We start from the raw sequence: 23789 nt of genomic DNA, 5'->3' as shown, positions 1-23789 counted from the left end.
CAGCAACAAATAGTATGGGGTGGAAGTGATATCTGGAAACTTTAATGCAGGGCAAAAAGAGAATCATAAGAAGTGTTTAGAACTGGTGGTTTGGTGTTTGTGAGGAACATTTTGTTTAATCTGACTCTGTCCTTGGAAAATTTGGAACTTGGAAATTCTGCTTTATAAAAGTAGAATTGAGTTCTTGCCACAGCAGTTATAGTTAGAAACCTGCTTTTGGCATCTCCAAACATCAGGTCGAGCAGTAAATGTCAGGAGCTGAGAGCAATATAGGGTGTGCCCGGGAAACTCCGAGGACGCTTGGATCAAGAGACATTAAAACTATCCAAAGTGAGAGTTAAACCCTGATGAGGTTTAACTCCTGCCCCGCGAGGCCTTCCTTCCTTACAAGGTCTGCGCTGTGCTGGGCAGCGAGCATGGAAAATATTCCTGGGAAGGACAGGGAGCGCAGGCGGGAGCGCGCCGGGCTTGGAGCGCCACCCAGCGGTGTGCCGCGGCACCGCACCGCCCGCCCGGGCTCCGCAAAGGCATTGCAATTAGTGAAGGTAATTGCTCTTTCTGCTTTTCCTTTGTCTGCGGTTGGGCGCGGAGATAAAACTTGTAATTTCTACAGAATGATGCTGATTCGTTATTGCTTCCAAGCGCTTTCAAACAACTCTTCGCTGGTTTAATTAAGCGCCGGGATGTACGGATAATGTGACATTCCTCAGAGAACATTCTGTGGTGTATAGCAGGGAAAAAGGGAGATAGAAGAAAGAGAAGATAGAATTAAATACTCGTGTTGACCACGTGGAAGCAAAGGAGTCTTTTAGAAAAGGGCCAAGAATAGTAGGGGCTATCTTGTTTCTCAGTGAGTCTACAAGTGTGAAATACAGTCCTTCAGAAAAGCCCAACCGCAGACCCTTGTCTTCATGCATGAGTCATAAACCATAAGCAGTGTTCATTCCAGCTAGCTGCCTCACTCTTAAACTCTTTAGAGTTTGCTGGTAATTTTTACTTGAAATTTTCTCAACAGGGTGCAAAAAGTAAATTATGTTCTGAAGTTAGTAATCCACAAAATGGCTCAAAAGACATGTGACTGAATACTTCTAAAAATGTGAGTGGACAGAAGAAAGAAGGCAAATAAAGGTGTCTACATCCACCAAAAGAACAAGAATGCCTTCCTGTGCCCTCTGCTCTTCCCCTTTTGGACCTGTGTTTTGAGGGAGAAAGGGGAAGAAATCCCTTTGCACAATTCAAAACTGTGGGATGTGCACAGTTCCAGCAGCAGGGAGGAAGAGTGGTTTTGTTTCCATCTCCTTTTCTCACTGTCGCATGCTGGGTTGTTGGTTGGTTGGTTTTGTTCCATATTCTCCTCCCACAAAGAACACCAAGCAAACCCCAGCACGTAGTCTGGAGTACTGATTTGACCTAAAAACTCAGGAACTTACTGGGAAGGATTTTGTTCTGGGAGTAGATCTGGCCAGTGCAAAGCAGGTGGATGATAGCAGGGAGCAGGGAATGGTCAGGTGGCAGGACAAGGTCACACAGCCCTGTTTTCAAGGCCAGGGATTGTGTGTGGTGAGAACCTGAGGGGCAGAAAAAGCAAATGACTTGTCTAGAGTTGCACAAATGGAGGCAAAGGAGGGCTCAAGTAAAAAAAATAGGTACTGGTCTAGCAAATGTTCTTCTCTTTATTCCTTCCCCTTTCTTCTGTAGAAAGACTGTTTTTAGCTTTAGCAACTCACTGAGAAATTAACAAATATTATTGTTACTCTAGCATTTGTAGTTTATGTGAGATCACAACTAAAAGTTGTGCACTTTTATTTCTTGGGTGCCAAATGGGTTACTTTGCTTTTGTTTACATTCACTTTTCCTTATCTTCAAGGCCATGGTCTTAAGCACTTTTGCAAAAACACAGCACTGTAGCTTCTTTCTATTTTAGCTCTCCTGACTGCAAGGGACATTTCATTTCAGTTCTCAGTGGTTGTGCTTCAGTGCCGGAAATGACCGAAGTGATTGAAGTTCCTCCTAGCCCCAGCACACCAATTTGGTGTGAGGAAATGCTTCATCATCCCTGCTGAGTGTCTGCACTGGCAACATGCAACCCCCCTGTGAACATGAAGACACAGGTTTGCTGCTCCAGCCACTGCTTGAGGGACAGAATTACGGAGCTGCTGCAGCAGATGGGACACAGTGTTCATCAGTGTCTGTGTCAAGGAGCAGTCCAGCAAAGAGGGATTGCCTGGTAGTCACTGTGCTGTGCTTTGGCAATTTAATAAATTTCATGGATTGGTTCATTGTGCCAGGTGAGAGCCTATTTTCCTCTTCTGAAGAAAAAGAAATGTAAGTTCTTAACAGCTCTGCTTACTCTACAAATGTTTCTAAAGTAAGGATATACTTGATGTCTTTTTACTTTTTCTCATTTATCTGCTTTAGCCTTTTTATATTCGTAATGAAACTTCCAGTTATAAGTCTGGAAAGACCTAGGAATGATTTATTAGTTATTAATAGTTAGTAGAATGCTTATAAATATAATATTTTAAAATGTAAGCAGAATTTAGCATACAGAGCAACTGTGTGCTCTATTTTTGTGTCTGGATTCTACAGAGATTTGACTAAGGAGTTTCTCTCTATGTACACAGCAGTTTACAAGACCTTCTTTTCATCTAGCAGATTCTACATGGTTTTCCTTTATTTGAAGAATACTGATGCCATTCCCTCCATTAGAAGTTCAACAACTATGTTATCTTTGTGATAACTTTGTTATCTATGTTAGTTTGCTTAGAGGCTTAAATTCCATGTGAGCTGCTGGCAATTGTGTGATTTCTGCAATGGGAAGTGGAACATGATTGTGGAAAAAGAAGAGACACCCACTTCCTTAAGCATCCCCTATGCTAGTTATGACTTGTCTAATTAATAATATCCTTCCTCCAAAAAGTGAATTTTAAGCTATTTTTTCCCTAGCTGAAAACAATAAGGAGTTGCTTACAGTAAACTGGAGGGAAACCTAAGTGTTTTTTCTCCCATGTAAATTGTGGTCTGTATAAATTCTTCTATTTAGCATCACTCCTAAGCATCTACTATGATTCCAAGGATCTGATTTAGAAAACAGGAGGAAACACTTGTAGTGAGATTGCTATATTTTGCTTCTGAGTGGCCTGGGAAACAGAAATGTCTTAAAACCGTGAAAAAATTGAAAGGATGGATTATTACGGTTGGAATTAATACCAATTACAGTACACAAAGTAATTATTTTCCTACTTAGATCATTCAGAATTTTGAGACATTCAGTCAGTATCTTTAAAAATGGAGAGTGTTAAGGAGTTTGAGATTTTTTTTCAGTACATTTTAGCCACACAAATAAGAGGGAAGGAAGCAAGTAGGAGTGCAGTAGGAGTGCATGCTGAATGACACTGCAAGGCTGTTAGTGAAAAACTTCTGTGTATGAGTTCTGTTGTCAAGTAACTTTCCTTGGAGAAGGGCAGGGGACAGAAGGGGATGAAAATATCTCCAGGGAAGAACTTGGGTGCTGGAAGGGTATCCCCTTGGAAGGGTTAAGTGCAAGAAGCCATTTGGCTCGTTCCAGGCTTTGAACTATTCCTGGGCTCCTGAACCTGCTAAGAGCTTAAATTTTCCCAACGTGCTCTTGTGAGTGAGGTACCTTCAGGGACATGTAAGAATGAAGAGCAGAGGTGGAGATAGTGCCCAGGCCTTTGAAACATCTCTTTTAATTACATTGTATGACTAAACCACTTTTCACTTAGTTCTATGACTCCTGGGCCATGGGGGTGACAGTAAGCTGCAGTTTGTATACCACAGCAATGTACTCCTAGAATTCAGTGCCACTGCAGAATTCTTGCAACAGTGCTTTTGAGTTTGGCTGTCCAAATGTATGACCATGTTGTCGATATCAGCCAACAGGAAGGAGAGGAAGGGGAGGTGTGAGTATCTGTTTAGAAGTGAACTGGCAGCAGTTACAAAGTTGTGGTTTCCGGGTAGTTTTGCTCTCAGGCTTTGACAGAGTTTGCATCACAGAAAACAAGCTCTTCCCCTTAACTGTCTGCTAACTAAGTTTGATAAAACTAATGATCATGCAGATCTTTCCCCTCTGATCTGTCACCAAGCTGGTCAAATCAATGCTTTGTAATTTGCCAGCAACTGGCAGGTTCAGTTATTTTAGTTATGTGGAGGGGATGACATTTTAATGGTGCTCAGGGTGAATGTCAGCTTGAGATGAAGTTGTGGTTCTGTTCAAGTCTTGTTAGCTGTGATTTGTTCTGAATACTCCATGAGTCCAAACCTGAATTCCTGTAATACAGTATTTCTGTGTTGATTACTGGCTGCCAGGAAGTACAGATACAGTTGATTGTCCTGTTTTAACGATGCAAAATGTTTGAATTAAATCACTTGTTTAAACTTCTGAAACCATTAGGAAACACTTAAATGTAAAATATGTTCAAGTGTCATTGAAAAACAGCTGTAAACCTCTGGAGCTGCTGTTAGGCTGGACCTTGATCTACACTGACTTGAAGTAACATCAGTAAGCAGGGAGTGGACTGATGTGTAGCCATGGGGACTGTGGGAGAACATGGATTTAGCTTTAAATTAGCTGAGCCCACAATGCTTTGAAGTGGCTGGAGCAGTGTAGTTCATGGCACAACATGTAAAACACTCTGTGGGAGAAGGGGTGCCTCTTGCTGACCTCACCCAGCTCCCTTCTGCTGCAGATGAGCTCCTGTGAGCACAGCAGAGAAATTACACAGTTTGTTCTCTCAAGTGGTGGTGTTTCATCCTCTTAACGATGTTATGATTTTACCTATTTTCACAAAACTAAAGTGGCATGAGAAGAAATGCCTTTTTTAATTGATATCTTTCAATACTGGAGTACAGTTAGGCCTTTTCAAAGCAGTATCTTCTCTTTTTAATTGTTGTTCAGCAATGTAAATCAGAAATACAAGATAGGTGAGATGGAAGATCTGCAGCCTTGGTATGCTATAGATATGAAAATTACCTTTTTGTCTTAACATCCATGAGGTGCCAAAGGTTGTCACTGTTTTGTTCTGCATCGTGTCCATTAAACTTTGAACTCTAAATTGTTCTTGTACTTAGGTGCTAATGGTGCAAAAGAAACAGAACAGGTATGGTTGAAACAGAGACTCTTCATAAGACCCTTATAGTGGAAGATCATTAATTTTTTCTATAGCGATAAGAATTTTTAATTCCCTGTGCATCTTGTTCTTGTGGTAGAGTAATGGCTTACATCTAAACTATAAATTAAATGTGCTGGAGTTCTTGGCCAGCACTGGTTTTGAGTTGGCAGTTATGAGAATGAGCAGGGTACTCTGCTGTCACTCAGTGTCTGTCTCTGTTGCAGGGATCCTGTTGGATATACAGAAATACTTTGGACTTAGTGATGGGAAGACAGGTCTACTGCAAACAGGTAATAAAATCTCCTCAATTCAGTTGACTTTGCCTTTCTCCTCTGAGCTTCTAAAACACAGTCCAGTTACTTACCTCTTCTAGTTCCTCCTTTTATGTGGTATTGCTCACTTCCACTTGTGGGCAAGCTGAATATAATGCAAAACTGAAAGTCAGACTGGAATAGAGTCCTTCAAAAATCCCACAGACAAAATAAAGAAATTCTCTTCATTCAAGAAATACAGAGCTTCAGTAATTCACACACATCTTGTTTTTGTATAGGTGTTTTGATTCTGCATTTGTGTTTTTCCAAATATCAATCCCACTCTTACTCCTATAAACTCAGCCTGCTTTTAACCCCTGCCTTAAACACAGCCTGAGTTTATCTGAGGGGTGAGCAATACATACAACAAAAATAATTGGACCAATATTGTCTTTGCTCATTGTTGGATTTCCAGTCTTCACCTTGTGTTACATGCTGGCTGCCCCCATCTTTGGATACCTTGGAGATCGCTACAGCAGGAAAATCATCCTTGCAGCTGGGATTTTCTTCTGGTCTGGTGTCACCTTAGGGAGCTCATTCATCACTGAGTCGGTATGTTGCTTTTTTAGAGGGTGCTATGAAAATGACCTGCATACTTCTTGAAGGACTTGATAGAGTCCTTCTTAACCACATTTGGAAAAGCATCAGTAACCCCTCATTTCCTGAGCCTCAAGCCTGGACTAAATGTACTCCATGTGGGAATGCCTTATAGGATGCTGGAATCCAGCCTAGGCAACAGAGAACCCACACGTTGTTGTTGCAATTGATGGGATTTTATCTTTGTCCTGAATATTTGTTGTTTATGACCTTACAGTGTGGTAGACTTTTGGGCAAGCATGTGCTCTATGCACCCTATCCTGAGATTCCCTCTGGTTGTCACTCTGAGAAGTCACTGCTGTGCAGAAAGAGAAAGCCCAGCAGTGAGATGTGAGGGGAGCAGGTGTGAGTGAAAGGAATACAGACATAGCCAAAAGACAGTTTGATTCTGGTAGATTTGATCCACTAAAATTCCCCTCTTTAACAGTAAGCTTTCTGTCTTGCATGGACTTTTTTTTTTTTTTTACTATAATGTGTCTTTTCCTCACAGCATTACAGTATATTTGTTCTTTCACGAGGCCTGGTTGGCATTGGCTCTGCCAGTTACTCCACTGTAGCACCTACCATCATTGCAGACCTGTTTGAGGAAGGAAAAAGGACCACAGTGTTATCTATCTTCTACATCTTCATTCCAGTGGGAAGGTTAGTTTTCTTGCTAGTGGCCTTTTGAAATTCTGTCTGACCACACCTGCAATTCAATATACCCTGAGCCCGAATCAGATTAATTTCGATGTATATCTGCCCTGGCTTTTGCAAAGGGATTTGTCACTTCCTTAGCAAGTTTGAATAGAGCTGATTAGGTGTATTTCTCTACTTACCTTGAAAAAAGTTTGCTTTTTTCCCCCAACATTTTTAGGGACAATCTAAACTCTGGAAACTCTGGCTTTAAATAAAATAATGAATCAATTCTAAAAGAAATGTGGGCATGAGAGTATGTAATTTATTTCTGTGTTTTAGGAGACAAAAGCTTTTAGATATTTGTTTATTTGACACATTTTTCAAGAACCCTCCATTCTTCTTTTCAAGAACCTCCAGTTCTTCTTCTTTCAAGGAAGAACTGGTACTTCCCTCTCCTCTTTTAGTTAAATTGACACTGTGTCTGAAGAAAAGGAGGAGAAGGGCTTTTCAAGTAGCTTAGAGGCATACTCTATAAGAGCAGGCAGCCAAAGCTGGGCCCAGAAGGCAGATTAAAACTAAAGAAATTCCTGCAGGGCATAATTCCTGTGGCTAGCACAGAAAGGAGTAGGTAATAAACTGTTTTATGGGCTGTTTGATCCAGGTTTGCAGTGTCATTCTACAGAATATGTATTCCAGGGGAAACCTGGGACATTACTGTCACTGTCTCAAGTCTGCTCTGAGGAGCTTAGTCTCTCTTTTTAATACTGGCTGGCAAATAGACCAGCACAGACCATGAGGGTGTGTTTATCCCTTTGGAAAACTATGACAGAACCTTCTGTGTGCACTGCTTAGCTGGCAAGACATGTCATTTCAGCCATCCAGAATTCATTGGTGCTTACTGAACATTCCTTTCTGTTGCTTGCAGTGGCTGTGGTTATATGCTGGCAGCTAGCATGGCAAAAATCACAGGTGACTGGCATTGGGCATTCAGGGTGAGTCACTCACTTCCATTCAGTGTAACACCAAAATCATCACTGGGGTTTGGATTCTTTGTGTTCATTGCATTAAAGGTGAGCAGTGGAAGGACTTTCTACACTCTGACAGGTCACGAACATGGTGTTTAGAAGTTTTCCTGCAGGACAAGTGGCAGATTTTTGCCTAGCTCTGTTAGGTGTAGGTGAAATTGCATGCAGCCAGGGCAGGTGCTGGTGTTCCTCTTACCTGAGGACACATTTGGAATGGTAGTCACTGTGCCAAGGCCTCCTCAAACAGAGGAATTTGAAGGTGAAATGATCATTATATGGTAGCACCCATTTTCTGGAATGCTGTTGGGAACAACTTCTATTATTTGAGGGTTTTAAGAGAATAATCTCTTCTGGTCATGTCACCATGATGTGTCTCATGGAGACACCCAGTGCTTTGGAAGCACTTTTTCAGAGCCTCATGTCTTGTATACAAAATCAACTAGCACATGCAGGTGAGTGGGGCAGAATATTTACTGGAGTAACACTGATGCTATTCAGATAACCCTGGTGACTGCATCGGTGATTCTTGTGTTTGTGGCCAGAGTACTACAGTACAGTTTTCTTTCTTCACATGCTTTTCTCTAAAATCAGAGGGAGGAGCAATCATGTATATGTGTGATGGGAGGGAGGATCTGTTATCTTTCCTCCAAAGTCACCAAAGTCACTATTTTTCTTTACGAAGATGACATAAACCAGCACACATCTATTTCTGAACATATCTGCAATTTTCTAATATGTGGTTCTAACAGAATTTGAATTGCTGTGGAGTTCTCACTATGAGAAAACAGATATCCTTGATCTAACCAACCTCATGTCCACAGGTAACTCCTTGCATGGGAGGTCTGGCACTGCTTCTCCTGATTCTGCTAGTTCCTCACAGGATCCAGAGAAAGACAGCAGCACACAGAGCAATGAGCATCTCTGGCACAATACAAAGGGCACCTGAGAAGCCAGAAGTACACAGAACTGCCAAGACTACTTGGTGTCAAGATGTGGGGTCACTTGCCAAGAAGTAAGTGGTTTGAGCTACAAAGGTTGCCTCTTTTGAGGAGTGACCATTCCTTTATAAGAAATACATCCATTGAATCCCACTCTGCTCCTTTGTGCCACATGCTGTAGGCAAGAGGACGGAAACATCATTAGTAAAAATCTTTCTTCTACTTTTCTACAGGAATGCTATACAAGAGATCAAAAATGTCTTTGTTTCTTCTATCCTCCCATTTTGAGGAGGGGGCAGAGGGCAAAGTTATGATGGCAGTTTGCTCCTATTTAAATCCAGCTCTACTTTCTACTACATTTTCCCTCCCCTCTTGCTTTAGCCCGTAGATTAAGCTTGATTGGTAACAGTGCGTAATTTTCAGGTGTAAATTTACTTGTAATTCTTAGTGCCTGAGGCAGGTTGGATCAGCCTGTCTCAGGCAGTCTGTGGTATTTGGGAGCCTGCTGTGCACGAGGTCAGAGTTTGTAGTGCCCCAATATGGTTTACAAAGTAATTGCCCATATGTTTTGATGAACTGAGCTGCGGCTGGCAGACGACATCTCCCTTTTAACCACACAAAAATTAAAGACACCACCATCTGACCTGCAGGACGATGTAAAATCCGGGCTGGAGCAGGTTCCTCGCTGCTGTGACCCCACAGTCAGCCGGATCAGCCTGGCTGGGGCAGAGAGGAGCTGCAGCCGCTCAGGGAACAGCAGGTGCCGCTGTGCAGCTGCGCCAGACAGACAGCTCCGCGCTGCCCGCAGGCTGTTCGCCCGAGCCAGAGCTTTTCGTTTAAAGGCTTGCTGTCCTGGGACCTTGTCTGCCTTTGGAGTGTTCTTCCAGAGGATCCAGCGTTTTCTAACTGCCCACTAAATCTGCATCCTCTGTACATCTTGAACAGCAAGTACGCCAGAGATCAGTTTAGTTGGATCACAGTTTGTAGGCACTACATCATGAAGTGGAAAAAAAAAGTTTTCCTGAATCAAAAATGAACCCTTCTGACATTTCAACAACTGGACTATCTTCAAAGTTGCTTTCCTATAGAGATGTTTCAACGTTGTAAATATATATTTTCATTTTCTTTTCCTTTAGCAATTTATTTCCATTTTCTTTTCCTTGGGCAAATGATTTCCAAAGCATAAAGACATACTGGCAAAAAAACATGTGGTTCCACTTTTAATCAAGTCCAAGAGCACTTTATCTTTAGAAGATGAAGAATTGGGTTAATTTCTTAACAAATTCTCTAGTCTGGTGGTCACCTGATCATTTGCAGCAGTCTTAAGATTTCATATGTCCCTATTGACCTCAAAGGGACTTTTCTCCTGAACTATTAATGACAAAGAGTCCAGCAAAAATTTAATTTTCTCCTAGAATACAGCAGAAAGGAGACAAGGTTTGAACAGCTTTCAAAAAGGCTTCTCCTTTTGTCTGAAACTTGCTGTGGAGATTGAGAGTCTATTTTTACTCAGTCAGGTAGAATTAAGGAGTGCTTCAGCCACTGCAGTTTCACAGTTTGGGAGACCCAGACATTACTCTCATTTATACTGGTTACTGAAACAACTTAAAACCTGAGGCACTTAGAATTGCCCATAGAACCCTTTCCTTTAGCTCCAAAGCCATTAAGTTCTTGCTCATTCTCTATTGTTGTACTTCTGCTATCAAAATATTCACAGCAATTGTTTTGGCAGAAGTTGGTGAGGAAATTTGCAAGAGACCAGGATTTAACATGAAATCAGTAGGTCATGCCCTTTGCTCTAATTAGTACTTTATTGTTGAATTTCATAATAAAAGCTGATCAGAGTTCAGATATTCAAGGGAGTGGATTTTGATTATAAGATGTCTGAACGTATTGTTTTGCTTGAAATCCTGGGTGTTGCAGGTAGGTTTTCTCTTCCTCCTCACGCAACATTCTTTCTAATATCTAGAATTTGTTTTCTTTTGCCTTTCAGCTGTAGTTTTGTCTGTTCCACACTGGGTCTGACTGCCATGGCATTTGTCACAGGAGCCCTGGGAATGTGGGTGCCACTGTTTCTGTACAGGGCTCAGGTTGTCCAGGGCGTTGTCCCACCGTGCCTCCAAGAATCTTGTAATTCATCTAACAGGTGAGCTGAGACTGTGGGAGCACATCTGGAAACTCTGCACAGTGCTCAGTCACAGCTGCTTTCCAAAGGCAGAAGGGAGGATGTGACTGAGCACTTTCTGTGAAGGCAGTGGGGTGTGAATGTTAGACTAAATTGCTTCCAGGTATCTGAGACACTCCCCTTTGTTTGTTTGTTTATAATCACTCAGTTAACTGGAAAGGTGCTGCCAGCCCTATTTATGTAAAGTGTGAAGAAGCAGTAACAGGAACACTTATGGGGAAAAAGGAGCAGCTTTAGCAAGGAGATTTCAGTTGACAAATGACTGTGCATCCAAAGCTACTTAAATACCCATTTAAGTATATTAAAATCCTATGTTTCAGTAACTTTCTATTACCTTCTTGTTTATCTGGTTTTATAATCCCTGCCATGTTGGCGAGTTCATTGTGGCTCCCAGCTTGAAAAAGCTTGATGATTTTTGATGTAGTATTGTATCATCACATCAAACCAGGACCTTATGGATAGCTGCCAGCAGAGCTCTGCTTACAGAGCATGTCCAGACCAATGAAGATTCATGAATAGTATCAAATATTGTATGAGAAGGAGGATTTACACTAGTAGAAGACTTTGAAGCAGTCATAAAAGAACTTTTTGTAGATCACTTTCCCCCCCCCCACCTAGGAAGAGAAGTTTTTCTTCACAATGTGTTGTCCAGAATACAAATATGTATTCAGTGTTCCTCCTGAGTCTTCATGGCTCCCAGTGAGCACTGGGACTGACTCCCTACCTTGTTAGGGGCCTCCATACAAGTGTCCTTTTCTGGTTTCAGTCTCTGCTTTTGTAATAGATTTCCAACAACTAAATGCTTACTACATGGCCTTTCTAGGTAAAGACAATTAAAGGGAAAAGCAGCAATCACACCTTGAATGTATCCTCTGCTAATGGGATTCTTCTGTTTTTCTGCAATGGAGTAACTGAGTAAACTCAAAAGTGATTTCTGAGTTGTAGCTTAAGCAGATGGATTGGAGAGTCATGGCAAAACCCTTCAATGGGAAATGAATTGTCCTTCCATGGATGCCACCAGTGGCACGTTACTTATCAATGAACAGTACTGGGAAGGGAGTGAACCCAGGAGTCTGGCTCAGGGTAGGCAGATGAGGGAAGCTGAACAGTTTAAGCTGTTTGGCTCTATCTGGTTCACACATGCAGTTTAAATACTTCCTTTGTTAAGCTGAAGGTGTTGGCCTCTAGTTTGTTTTCTAATCCACTTCTGAATTATTATTCCACAGTAGTGTTGTTAGAGCAGACATGGTCTTCAGGGAAGTGAAACAGAGCATCTGATAGTTTAACCTCATGTACTACTTCTTATAGGATGCTTCAAATATAACCTTGGCAGAAGCTCATGCCAGAAGCAGCATAAGGCTGGTTTTGGACTGTTATTCCAAGGGGATGTAAAGAAGCAGAATATAAACTACTATGTCAGACCTGATGGTGCTGGAGGAACTGAGCTGCACATTACCAGACCTGCCCAGGGATACTTTAAAGATGTTTTCCCCTCGGGCTGTTTCAGCAGTTTCAGACTTTATTTAAGGATCAGGTCTGTGTCACTTAGACTGCTTGGAAACACAAACCTCCATTTGAGGCACCACAACTGACTCAGGTCTCAACCCTTTCAAGGTAGAAAAATAGGCAGTGTGAAGTTTTTGTTCAGGTCTTTGTGCAGACACTCTCAAACAGATCAGACAGATAAGTGAGCATTCTCAGACCGTAAAAGATCCCATAGGAGCCTTTCCCCAGGACTAGGCTTCTGTAGTTTCACACACACCTTGTCAACTGAACTGGGTTTGGATTTAGTTTTGGCCATTCTCTTTTATTCCAGCTGTAGGTTGATTTCAACTACAGTCTACAATACATGAATATTCTAAACACAGTTCCATGAATGCTTCAATCAACTAAAGTCACCTTGAAACTTGCCTCTCCTGAGCAAATCTCTGAGATAGTTATCCTGCCTATTGACAATCTATAATGTCACTATCAAGCTATAGTGAGTGATGGATCAGAATCCTGAAGAAATTGCAGGAAGAGAACAAATTTGCTTAAAGTTTATTGTCTTTATAGCAATGCCTTTTTTTCTTGTAGAATTATTGAGCTCTTCTTAACCAGCCAGAAAGAGATGAAGAAGTGGATGTGCTGTGGTTTAAAGGAACAGATCACATCCCAGCTGGTTACTTTGCTTTGCAGTTAGAGAAAGCTCAGGAAAATGTACAGAACTTACATGTAGCACTCTAAAATATTCAGAAGCACCTGTGCTCAGAATACATTGGTCCTGTCCCTGTTTGCCTTCAGAGAATTACAATGCATTAAATAATCATTGGCACCAGTGATCTTGTGCAAGAGACTTGCTTTGTCATTGGAGGTTCTCATTTGGGATAGAGACAAAAGCACATATGGAAGTCCCTTTGGAAGCTGAATCTTCTCAACTATTCAGACATGTTCTTTTAAAACATGAACTTGTGGTACTGGAAGAACACATTTGCATTTGCAGACACACAAAGCTGAGTGTTATTGGAAATTTTGCATTCAGAAAATGCTGTGTAGACCTGGCAGTAGTTACCTATTCAGTATTCTTTGAATTCTTCTGGGAAGTGGTAGGTGTTTCCCATAGTCAGAGAAGTGACTTAGCTGTGCTAACCAGAGGGTTATAATTTAGATGTATATCACTCCACGTGCTAGGATCTCTTCCAAGGCAGCAGATTGTGATACAGAGTTACTCCATCTGTGTTTCAGGGATGACTGAGTAGATTGGTTCACAGGGTAACCAGCATGACTGTGTCTCCTCTAAATCACAGCATGTCCAAGCCAGGTCTCACTGAGCAGAGCCCTCCTTGAGCCTGGGTGCACAACACCTGCTCTGTAAATGGGAAAATACCTTCTCCACGGGATACAAAACCATAGCTTCAGCTGAGGCTTGGGATGACATCCATTTAGAAGGAGTGGAAAGGTTACATCAAGTGGAGTAAAATTCAACTTCCCCATTAAAGATTCCTCTGAAACTGTGGGTGCAAGATAACACCATTTATTTCTCCACAGTACAGTCTTATATGCTCATCTGGATTCTTTGCTTTGTCACCAGCCTAATATTTGGAGGCATCACCATTGGGACAGGAATCTTGGGTGTTATTGCTGGAGCAGAAGCCGCAAGACGATTAAGGAAGATAAATAACAAAGCTGATCCTCTGATCTGTGCCACAAGCATGTTCATTTCTGCCCTGTGCCTCTACATAGCTCTAATGGTGGCCCAGACAAACATCCTTTCCACTTTTGTAAGTGACAATTAGCAAAATGTCTTTTGGCATCCTAGGGACAACGGGAAGGAGGAGGAGGAGGTGAGGGGTGGCTTTTGCAGAATTCTCTGCAGTCTTCTAGACCATTAGGAGGATTCAGTGACTTGTGACAAGTTATCCAGGTAAGCTCTGGGCTCTGATGTTCCCCTAGCTGAGGTTTGCCCTGTGAGAGCCACCCTGGGCAGTCCTTGGTCCAGTATAAAGGGCAGACAGAGCCCAAAAATTCTGCCTCAGGACCTGCGGAGTGCACACATTGAGGGAGAGAATAGTAACTATGCATTTAGCTGCATGAAACTTGTCCCTTATGCAAATTGTAGTTAAAGCAAGTCTCAATCTTATGTTAATTTTTAATGCTTTGTGGCTAATTTAGTATTCTTATTTATTTTTGCTCTCTGAATACTTAGATTGGTGTAGTTGAGACTGCACAATACACACAGTTCTTGCTAAGAATAATTTAGCCCTCCCCTTCAAAGTCTGAGATCACTAGCTGATCTTCAAAGTCAAGCTTTTGGCAATGCAAACTGAAGTATAAATCACTTAAATTCTGTTCTTAATAAAGGGAAAAACAGAGATTTACTAGGAATGATGAAAAATCCCTGTAAGAGGGAACTGAATATAAACCTTATTTCAACTATAATCTGGTAGCAGCTAGGGAAAGATTCCTGTGCTTTTTTCCTGCGACTGAACAGCCAAAATCACCATGATTAACATAAATAAAAGGATCCAAGTAAAGTTAATTACAGTAATCAACAGTTCTCTGCAAAAGGGCACTTTTGCTGGTTTTTTGCTTCTAAGAATAACACTTGCTCAAAGAGGTTTCCTTCTGACTCCTCAGGAATGTGCATTCCTGTGGAAAAAACACCTTTACACCAAGAGAAAACACAAGTGGATTTGTCTGAGTGTGTATACACAAAGCAAAATGTGAAATTGAAGATTATTTTTGGATCCAAGAGTGGGGAACCAAGTGCCCAGGAGAATTAGTCACTTTCTTTTTCTGCTTCTCAGATTCCCACATAGCTCCACTCTGAGTGTGTTCCTCTGGGGTTTTTTGTCATTAAAGGCAGAGAACAACAGTTTAATTTGCCATTCTGTGTTAGATGAGTGAATCAATATATTGGGTTTGAACTACCAAAATACCTTTTTATTAGAATCACAGAATCATCAAATCAGAGGTTTGGGCTGGAAGGGACCTGAAAGCTCATCCAGTTCCACCCCCCTGCCATGGGTAAGGACACTTTCCACTATCCCAGGTTGCTCCTGTCCAACATGGCGTTGAACACTTCCAGGATTGGGGCAGCCACAGCTTCTCTGGGCAACCTGTGCCAACCACCCTTAGAGGGAAGGACTTCTTCCTAATATCTAATCTAAAGTGTTGTGAAGGAAAAGATATCTGGATAATGGTCTATACTAAGTATCTCAGTGCTTCAAGGAACTTTGTCTTCAAACTGGTTTGGAGAGGAAAACAAGTGAACAGAACAGACAAGAACCACAGAGAAGGGATGGATATCCTAGGTCTATTATCTATATGTATTACCTATTGGATATCTATAGATATTCTAGGTATACTAGGTCTAGTTCTCCTTAGGTGAATGCAAGCCACCCTCTGAAAACATCGGACAGTTTGTCACTGTGCCTTTCCTAGACTCTGTTTTCACCAAGCAAGGACAACATCTTGACCTGACTGTTTTCTTCTGTTTTTCAGATTTTTATTGCATTTGGAGAACTGTTTTTGTCTGTAAATTGGGCTGTTGTGACAGACATACTGCTGGTAAGTGCTTGTGAAACTATTTCCTTATTTCAAGTTTTTTCTCTACATAATTTTGTTCCTAAGTCTGCATCTTGGTGGCTTCCTGGGGAGGGATGAATGAACTCCTAGTAAGAATCCTCTTATTGGTATCACTGCCACAAGGTACTGCTGGGCAAGGGTGCCAGTGTCAATAAGGTGGTGCAGTAGTCCAAGTTATTATAATCCCAGGAAGATGTCCTGATTTGGATGGAACTCATGCATGTGGGACTCTCTAGTCCCATAGATATTCTATGGAAAATGAAAGCTTTTGGGAAAGCTGCTACAGTGCTGCCTGTAGCCAGAGTGGTTTGGTTTTGTGTACAGCTCTGTGTTGTTATCAGATGGCTGCCAGAAAATAGCCTGCACCAGAAACAGGTCATTTTGTGTCTATAATCAGGTTTTTTACCTGTGTTCCAGAAGTTTGAAAGGATGATCCAAATGAGGCAGAGTTGACAGTCCATGAACTGTTAGCAAGTTCCCTTAGTGCTTGCTGCATAGAGTGCAGATCAATTCCAGCACTTGCCAGTCCAATTCATAAGTGGTGCTACACTGCCAAAGCATCAGGCCAGCAGGGATGCTTAAGGGGCTCTTGGGGATTCCAGGACTGACACCACAAGCCTGGGGAATAGCAGTGCATGATTAAATTTGGATTCTGTCATCAGTAATTTCTCTATAAAGGAGGGATGTAAAAAGCACACATCTTGTCGCACAGTTTGTCTAGGCTCCAATGAGCAGCTTCTTCTTTTCATCATTTCAAAGGATTTTGGAGTTAGTAATTTTACTTGAGTTTTTACTCTGAAGAAAAATTTGGCAACCTTTCATTTATGTTGTAGCTGCACAGTCACTAATAGATGTCTCTGTAAACCCTGGGACTAATACTGTGATCACTGAACTACACAGTTCATTACAGTCTTATCAAGTAGTTTATATGACTTTTTTAAAATTAATCCATAATATGAACATGTTTGGTTCACATTATGAACCAAATTCATAAAACAACATGGTTTATCAGTGCAATAAGCAAAGAAATGCTCATATCTGATAGTCAGACTGCAGCAAGCTGATTTAAATACTAAAGTTATTTATATGATTGACAGTCCTTTTGTTGCTACCCATGGGCATAAGACAAAATATTTAAATTGACACTACTCTTTTCTATGAAGAGTAGAGTACTGGGTCACATGAGGGACCCAAACTCTCTTCTTTGGGATCCCTGTGCTGAAAAACTGTGGATGTGATGGTAACTCAAATATTTCAAGCAGCAAGCTCCTTGAGAGACAGGGACTGTTCAGATAAGTGATGTACAGGCACAATGCTGATGCAGTTGGCACTGAAAGTGGGGAAATCGTGTAAAGCCATCAGGACAGGTGAGAGAAAGCACAAAGTTAAGGGACAGCAGGACAGAGATCTTTGACTGTTTCTTCCCAAGCAAGAGTCAGGTGAGCATTTCCCATTTTATGTAACAGTGTTTCATTCTAAGGGAGCTGAAATCTATTTGCAGATTGCTGCTGCAAACTCCATGGTCATAATAAATCTTTCATTTAAGAAGCACAGTGAGTGCATTCATGTGTAGTGCAACATGCAGTGATGCACAATACAAGCTCACAAGAGGGACAGTAAAAAACTTGCAGCCTGTGGCTCCAGTGGAACACAGGTCACCCTCCCTTGCTACCACAGGAACTGGAAGCTACCCCTGAGGTCGCTGGCACTGTGGTCTGAGTTGCTCAGATATACAGCTTGCTTGGTGTCTCTACCAGCTAACTAAACCCAAGCAGTGAACAAGCTGAACAGAGATAAAAGTATCCCTGTTACAGTGTTGTGTGTAAAAGGATGAGAAAGTGTATTGCCAAATGCTGAGCACTGTCAAGTGACCAAAGGGCCCAGCTGTGAAGCACTACAGAGCTCTCCTCCCACTGCCTGACCTTGCCTTGACATGAATCTGTTTATCTTTGTATTTCGTAGCTTAAGAGCCTTTTTTTTACATTCTGATTGAGATGAAGGAATGGAACTACTTACATTTCATGGGTCTTCAGCAAAGTCCTGCTGACACTGACTGTGCATTATGTTCTCTTTCACGGTGCTGCTCTCTACATGTCAGTTTTCTGCAGTCGGGAATTTTAATAAAATAGTAAATAATGTAGTCAGCATTAGTGAATTTGCTGCTTGCTTAAAATCTCAGCCAGCAGCCAAGAGGATTTTGATTCTTATTTGACTCTCACAGAATGCTCAGAAACACTTATTCTAGGAGAAAAGAGCTGAAGCCTTGCAGCAGTGAACAGGTGCAGAAGAACTATCACTGGTCTAGGTTGACATTTTTAATTAGCTCCTATTTCAGTTTATTTTGATATAATTGGGGTTTTTTGCACCAGAACCAAGTATTAATACCATTGCCATTCTTTTTACATCAGTTGAGGCACCAGCTTTTTAAAATTTCTCAATTTACTTTTCTTTGAACTCCTTCATCTGCATTTTAACTCTGTCCCCTGTCTCTGTTAAAGAGGAGGGTAACATCCCTGAGTTAGGTAGGGGTGATACACAGTGAGGAGAGTGAGGCACATGGTTACTGTCAGCTCTTCCCTTCAATTCCTTCCTGAACCCAAACTGCAAAGCGTGCGAGGAGCAGGGCTTTTGTTCAGTTCCATCACACCATCCCAGCTTTCTTAGGGAATGCTGCATCACATTCCAGCCTGCAGGGAATCTGTGGGGAGGGTCAGTGCCATATCCTGGATCCATGGAAATCCAGAAGAGAAGGAAGTTCTTGTCTGCCAGGTGACCAAAACCCCTAATTTCCATTTCTTTTAGAATATTGTGGGATTAGCTACCAGCAATATTGTATCAATTGGCAACAAATGAGGAGGTGAAAAGTTTGGCATAGCAGAGCTCTGTGGTGCTGTGTTCCCCTGGGAGCAGACATCCAGTTCATTACCACAAATGTGCTTTGGGTTGGATCTCTTGAATTCTAAATGATACTAATTGTTTTATCAGAAAAATGATGGAATTGAGCTGAATTTGTAGATGGCTGCTCATCCAGTGGCAATCTTATTTGGGAGTTGTGTTTTATCCTGTTGAAACCCCACGAGTTCAGTGTATTACTGCTGTTATATTGACTGAAGGGTGCCACAGACAACAGGAGTAATTTCTCTTTTTGCCTCATTTCCCATGTGATCTGGTAGGATTTCTGATAATGTTGCTGAATTTGCTAATGCATGTTCTTATTTTGCCATGAAAATTACTTTCCTTTCTTCCCACATGGCACTACTAGCCAGACAGTGTAGCTAGGAATTCATTTATCCTGCGACCTGTGGAGCTGGAGACAAAGGCAGATGCTGACTGAATGATAAGGACTTCCTCCCTTTGTGGCTGGTGCATCAGGATGCATTGCATGTAGCCACCTTTGTGCCTCCCATTCAGTGTAAACACGAAGGTATCTGCTGTACAACTACACTCCTAATGTGCAAGTGAAGTGCTGTAGCTGCCTTGCTGGTTTACTGGGAGGCTGTGCATGGAGTGCTCCTTATGAAACAGGTTTGCCATCTGTGAGGTTATGGAACTCTGTCTTTTAGGGTTTTGGCAGCTAGTAGTGTAGGAGATGCTGGAGCTGGTGTGTGAAGCAGGACAAAAACTCTAAATTAAATGTGAGAGCAGAGTCTTTTTTTTAGTTTAAAACCCATCTTATCATGCATGTTAATGTTTCCTTGAAGGCAGTGATAGAGCCAGTATAGGTGTTTTATTAGTGTGTGAGACATGCTTAGTGATGTTTAGGTCAGTTTCTAGCAAACCTTCCAAATTGTGGAGTAGACAACTGAAAAAATATTAAGCATTTTGTTTTTGATATGAGCAGGTGGTTGGAAAACAAAGGCATAAAGGTTTGAAATTGCTTCTGTCTCATTCTGACTGTGAATGCTTTTTGCGTAAATGTGTTATTGAAAGAGACACAAATTATATAGAATCATGCTGTACTTCTTCAGGCACAGTTGATCTTCAGTAGCACAGGCATAGAGCTCTTATTACCCCCAAATTACTAAATTCCATTTGACAAAATAGTTCTAACCTGCGTCAGGCTTTGCCATGTTCTGGATGTGCACCACATCTTCAACTTGTTATTTAAACAGTGTGCACTGAAAAACAGAATCAGTGTGAGGTGTTGTTTCTACAGTAGCTGTGTCTCAGGTACTTCCCAGTTACAGACAGTGCCATCAAAGCACCATCAGCCACCTTCTGGTCTGGCAGGTTGGGTCCTCACCCTCAGTCTTCAATGGGTCTGCAGGGCCTCAGCTGACACCCTTTACAGCTCTTCCAGGTTCCAGGTACCCCACCTTCCCCCAGCAGTCTAGACCAGGCCTGCTGACACAGTCACAAGAGATTTTTCTGAGAGGCTGTCAGTGCTGAATCCCTATTAGCAAATCATTATGACTGCGAGGGATACTGGCTGGAGGCTTCTGTTGGTTGCATGGCCAAATGAATCTGTACAAGCTGCTCTGAGTCTATGTATGGAAGCAGGGAAGTCATGGTTTAGGTACTTCATTGTTATTCCCTCTTGTGCCTTCCTTTCTTTAATGTTTTTCCCTCAACAAAACATGCCATGTAGTCTTTTGCTCAGAATAACTTCTCTGTCTCCAAAGTTGCAAACTGTTTGAATATGAAATACATAGAAGTTGCTGTATTGATGTCTCTGGGATATTCTAGAAGCAGCTGGTCACTCGTGAAGGTCTCTGTGTTGACGCTTTCCTGCGGGCTGTGCTCTGTTTCAGTACGTGGTGACACCAAGGCGACAGTCCACAGCCATTGCACTGCAGATTTTGGTGAGCCATTTGCTGGGAGATGCAGGCAGCCCATACCTCATCGGGGTTGTAAGTGAATTTTCTCCTTATTGAGCTTTCCTTAGGGTAAAACTTCTAGAAACTGAAAGACAGACACTCACAGAATCACAGGCTCTACCTGGTCCAAAACCAGAAATTACTCAAATTGCTGGCCCTGAGTTTAGAACACAGACATTTTTCTAAACATTTTTACTTGCATGAAGTACCTGGTCCTGTGACACTGGAGGTGTGTAGAATGTAACCTAGGAAATGGGCTAGGAAATGGTAAACTGTATTTCCTGCTCTTGTGACTGGAGGCACTGAAGGTGTGAAACAACATGAGATTCCTTGACCATTTGGAAGCTGGAAAGCAGTGCAGTACATCTGTGCTGAGTACTGGGTTTGACAAACTTTGGAAGCAAACTCATCCGTTCTGCTCTTTTATTCTTTTCATGGCCCATGCTGTAAACAGTCTGTTTAAATCAGGAGAGGTTGGAGATGTTATCCCTGATTAATGCAGCCTTGTTCACTCCCCAGATCTCCAACGCCATCCAGGCCAAGAACATCCCATCATTGCAGTGGAGCTTCCGGAGCATGCAGTACAGCTTTGTCATCTGTGCTTTTGTTGGGGTCTTTGGAGGAGGATTTTTCCTCCTGACCTCCTTCTATGTCGAGGAAGATCGGAAAGAAGCGCAAAGGCTCTGAGGTGTCTGTGTGTCTTTATAACCTTTAAACCTGTGACCTGTTTGGACACCAGCCATGGTATTGTCTCTGTAATGCTAGACCATGTTAATGTCTGCCTTATGGTAATACCATGTCAGTCTCTAGAAAAAAGGTAAGGGCAAAATCACAGCGAAGTCTCAGATTAAACAAACCTCCCACATTGAGTACAACAGACCACAGAGCTCACAAGCAAAATTGCTGTTAGAGCAAAATGTTGCAGTAGGTGGAAATAACATCCTTTACTGTCATGGACCCCTGCAGACTTCATGGAACATGAGGTTCTTTTTCTACTCTGGTCTTTCTCAGCCATGTAAAACCAGTCTTGGCTCTCTGTAGCACTGCTCTCCCTTCCCTGAAAGAAATCATGTTCAATATGTAAAAGACTTAAAACTGTTGAATTGGACAGAGCCTTGTGCTCAAGCACCTGGATTCTTATAGCCTTTCTGCTCTGAATTGGTTATCCAGATACCAGCAACAAATTGTCTCTCAAAGGAAGATGAACTGTGGGGCAAGATTTGCACAGAAGAAAAGAATGTCCTCCCTTTTTTCTTTCCTTTTTGCTTAATGAGATACAGCTGGGGAAAAGGCCAAATCACAATTCCTCCATATGGCAGAAAATCCTGCATACTGACTTTTTTGGATGCTTTTGACTGCGAGTCAAAAATTGTTCATGCATTGGCATATGGCAACTCTCCTCCCCCATCTGCAAGCAGGCCCTCGTCCTCTGTGGGGCTGGGGAGCTCCAGAGGGTGTTTTACAGAGCTGTCACCAGCACTTCTGACCTCAACGAGGCAGGAACTTCTGAGGCACATCTCCTGGAGATTAGGGAGGCCTATGAGTCCTCAGCAGGATGAGATTTGCCTGTAGAATTTAGAAAATGTAGATACTACACAGAGTATTTTCAGTTGTCTGACATGATCAGGAGAAGCAGAAACTATCCAAGTCATGTCAGATTCAAGACTGGAGGGTTGTTATCATCTTATATGTAACATGTTTATGGCCTCTTCCTAATCCTTTGAGGCTCTTCAGTGTATCCTCTGGCCTTTGGTAAGTATCTGCTCTCGTGAGTGAGCAGCAGTACCTGTAAAACCACTTAAATATAACTGTCCATTTGAGCTCTTATCTGGAGTGAGGGGGATTTGGGATGTGGTATCTGTTGTCACAGTATCATGCCAAACAGGACATGAGCAGTGTGGCCAACTTCCATTGTTTGTCACGATGTAGTTCCCAGCAGCACCTTAAAGCCAAAGCCTGAGGAAGATACTGGCAAGTGAATTGTAAAGTGTTATGAATCTTGCCTGAATCTCCCAGCAAATCATAAGGATCATAAGGCACAATATTCCTGTAATGACTGTGAATGTCTGATGTCGCTGCAAATAACATAATTCAGCTACTGCAGGTTTTTGTTTTTCCTTCTGTCTACCTCATTTTTAAAAATATGTTCTGAAATCTGACTTAAACTTAGGTAGTGAAATGTGACCATTGTGGGAAATAATAGAGAAATTTGTGATACTCAGTAAGAGCGTATGAATTTTCTTTAAAATAAAAGTTGGTATTTTGAAAGACTGAGCAACTTTTTCTGGTTTTAAAAACTAGTCATGGCCATTATACCACTGACCTTTTGGAAATTCCTGTGGTGCCAGAGAGCCCATATCCAAGAAGGGATTGTTGCTGTTGGATATGAATGCATCAGCTTGCAGAGGTCCTAAGTGCTTCCACCACGGCAGGATTTCAGCAGCTCCGTGTGCTTTTCTATCAGTACATGCAGGGTTTGCCCTGCAAACAGCTGAGCAATTTATCACATTTGTTAGGTCAGCATTAAATTATTCTTTTAAAAATTTGTCAGAAGCTGTATGTGGCACACTGTGCAGGCACGGATTTGACATATGAGCAAGAGATGCCAAGTGCTTCTCCATAAATGGTACAGGCAATCCATGACAAACTCCTTCCTACTCCTACTCCAATCTCCTCTTGAAAGTCAGTGCCTAGAAATGAGCAGGATCTCAATGACTAGTCATTCCATCTTTTCAAATGCCTCTCTCTTTTCGTGACAATTTAGGGGCAAAGGATGGTGAATTTTTGTAATTTTTTCCTGCATTTAGCAGGACTAATACTCCCACCAAGCAACTGGATACTCTGAGTCATTCCTGAGTATCCAGTATCCATTCCTGAGCCTCCTGGAGCTGCCCTGTCCTGTCTCACAGAGCTGCTGACAGAGGCCATGGAGAGGTGCAGCACCTGCATGGAACAGCCTGGGGTGTTCCTCTGCCTCCACGGCAGGGAAGGTGTTTCCATCAGCTGCTTGGTCCTGTCTCTTAAATATGGAACTTCCTCACTAGGATTTGTAAAAGGAGTAGAATTTCTTAACACTGTCTGCATGTCTTGATTTTGCTT

At 42.0% G+C, this 23789-nt stretch overlaps 1 protein-coding gene across 2 annotated transcripts; it reads left to right on the top strand.

Annotated features, from left to right (window-relative positions):
- The first annotated feature begins 1732 nt into the window (after positions 1-1732).
- Positions 1733-22958, top strand: LOC146428998 (protein spinster homolog 3-like). 2 transcript variants are annotated; one of them, XM_085078135.1, is made up of 11 exons: positions 1733-2288; positions 5357-5422; positions 5859-5995; positions 6531-6682; positions 7584-7650; positions 8505-8695; positions 10615-10767; positions 13877-14066; positions 15790-15855; positions 20625-20723; positions 21210-22958. In XM_085078135.1, the coding sequence occupies exons 1-11, from the start codon at positions 2081-2083 to the stop codon at positions 21375-21377; spliced, it is 1497 nt and encodes a 498-aa protein (XP_084934261.1). In that variant the 5' UTR covers positions 1733-2080; the 3' UTR covers positions 21378-22958. The 2 variants fall into 2 exon arrangements, with proteins under 2 accessions (XP_084934261.1, XP_084934262.1); XM_085078136.1 differs by having other exon boundaries at positions 2188-2325.
- Positions 22959-23789: the final 831 nt, after the last annotated feature.

Source organism: Lichenostomus cassidix, chromosome 19 (assembly GCF_008360975.1).
Source record: "Lichenostomus cassidix isolate B80296 chromosome 19, HeHo_3.0, whole genome shotgun sequence".
In the NCBI taxonomy this organism is placed as follows: domain Eukaryota; kingdom Metazoa; phylum Chordata; class Aves; order Passeriformes; family Meliphagidae; genus Lichenostomus; species Lichenostomus cassidix.
The sequence above is the reverse complement of the archived record's forward strand: the minus strand, read 5'-3'. Positions and strand labels throughout refer to the sequence as shown.

What these genes read in the sequence shown, in the direction of transcription:
- LOC146428998 (XM_085078135.1), top strand. Translation starts at nt 2,081, where the DNA reads ATGCAACCCCCCTGTGAACATGAAGACACAGGTTTGCTGCTCCAGCCA. An exon ending in GACAGGTCTACTGCAAACAG is followed by an intron (nt 5,423 to 5,858) that starts GTAATAAAATCT and finishes TTGGATTTCCAG; the next exon opens with TCTTCACCTTGTGTTACATG. An exon ending in CAAACATCCTTTCCACTTTT is followed by an intron (nt 14,067 to 15,789) that starts GTAAGTGACAAT and finishes TCTGTTTTTCAG; the next exon opens with ATTTTTATTGCATTTGGAGA.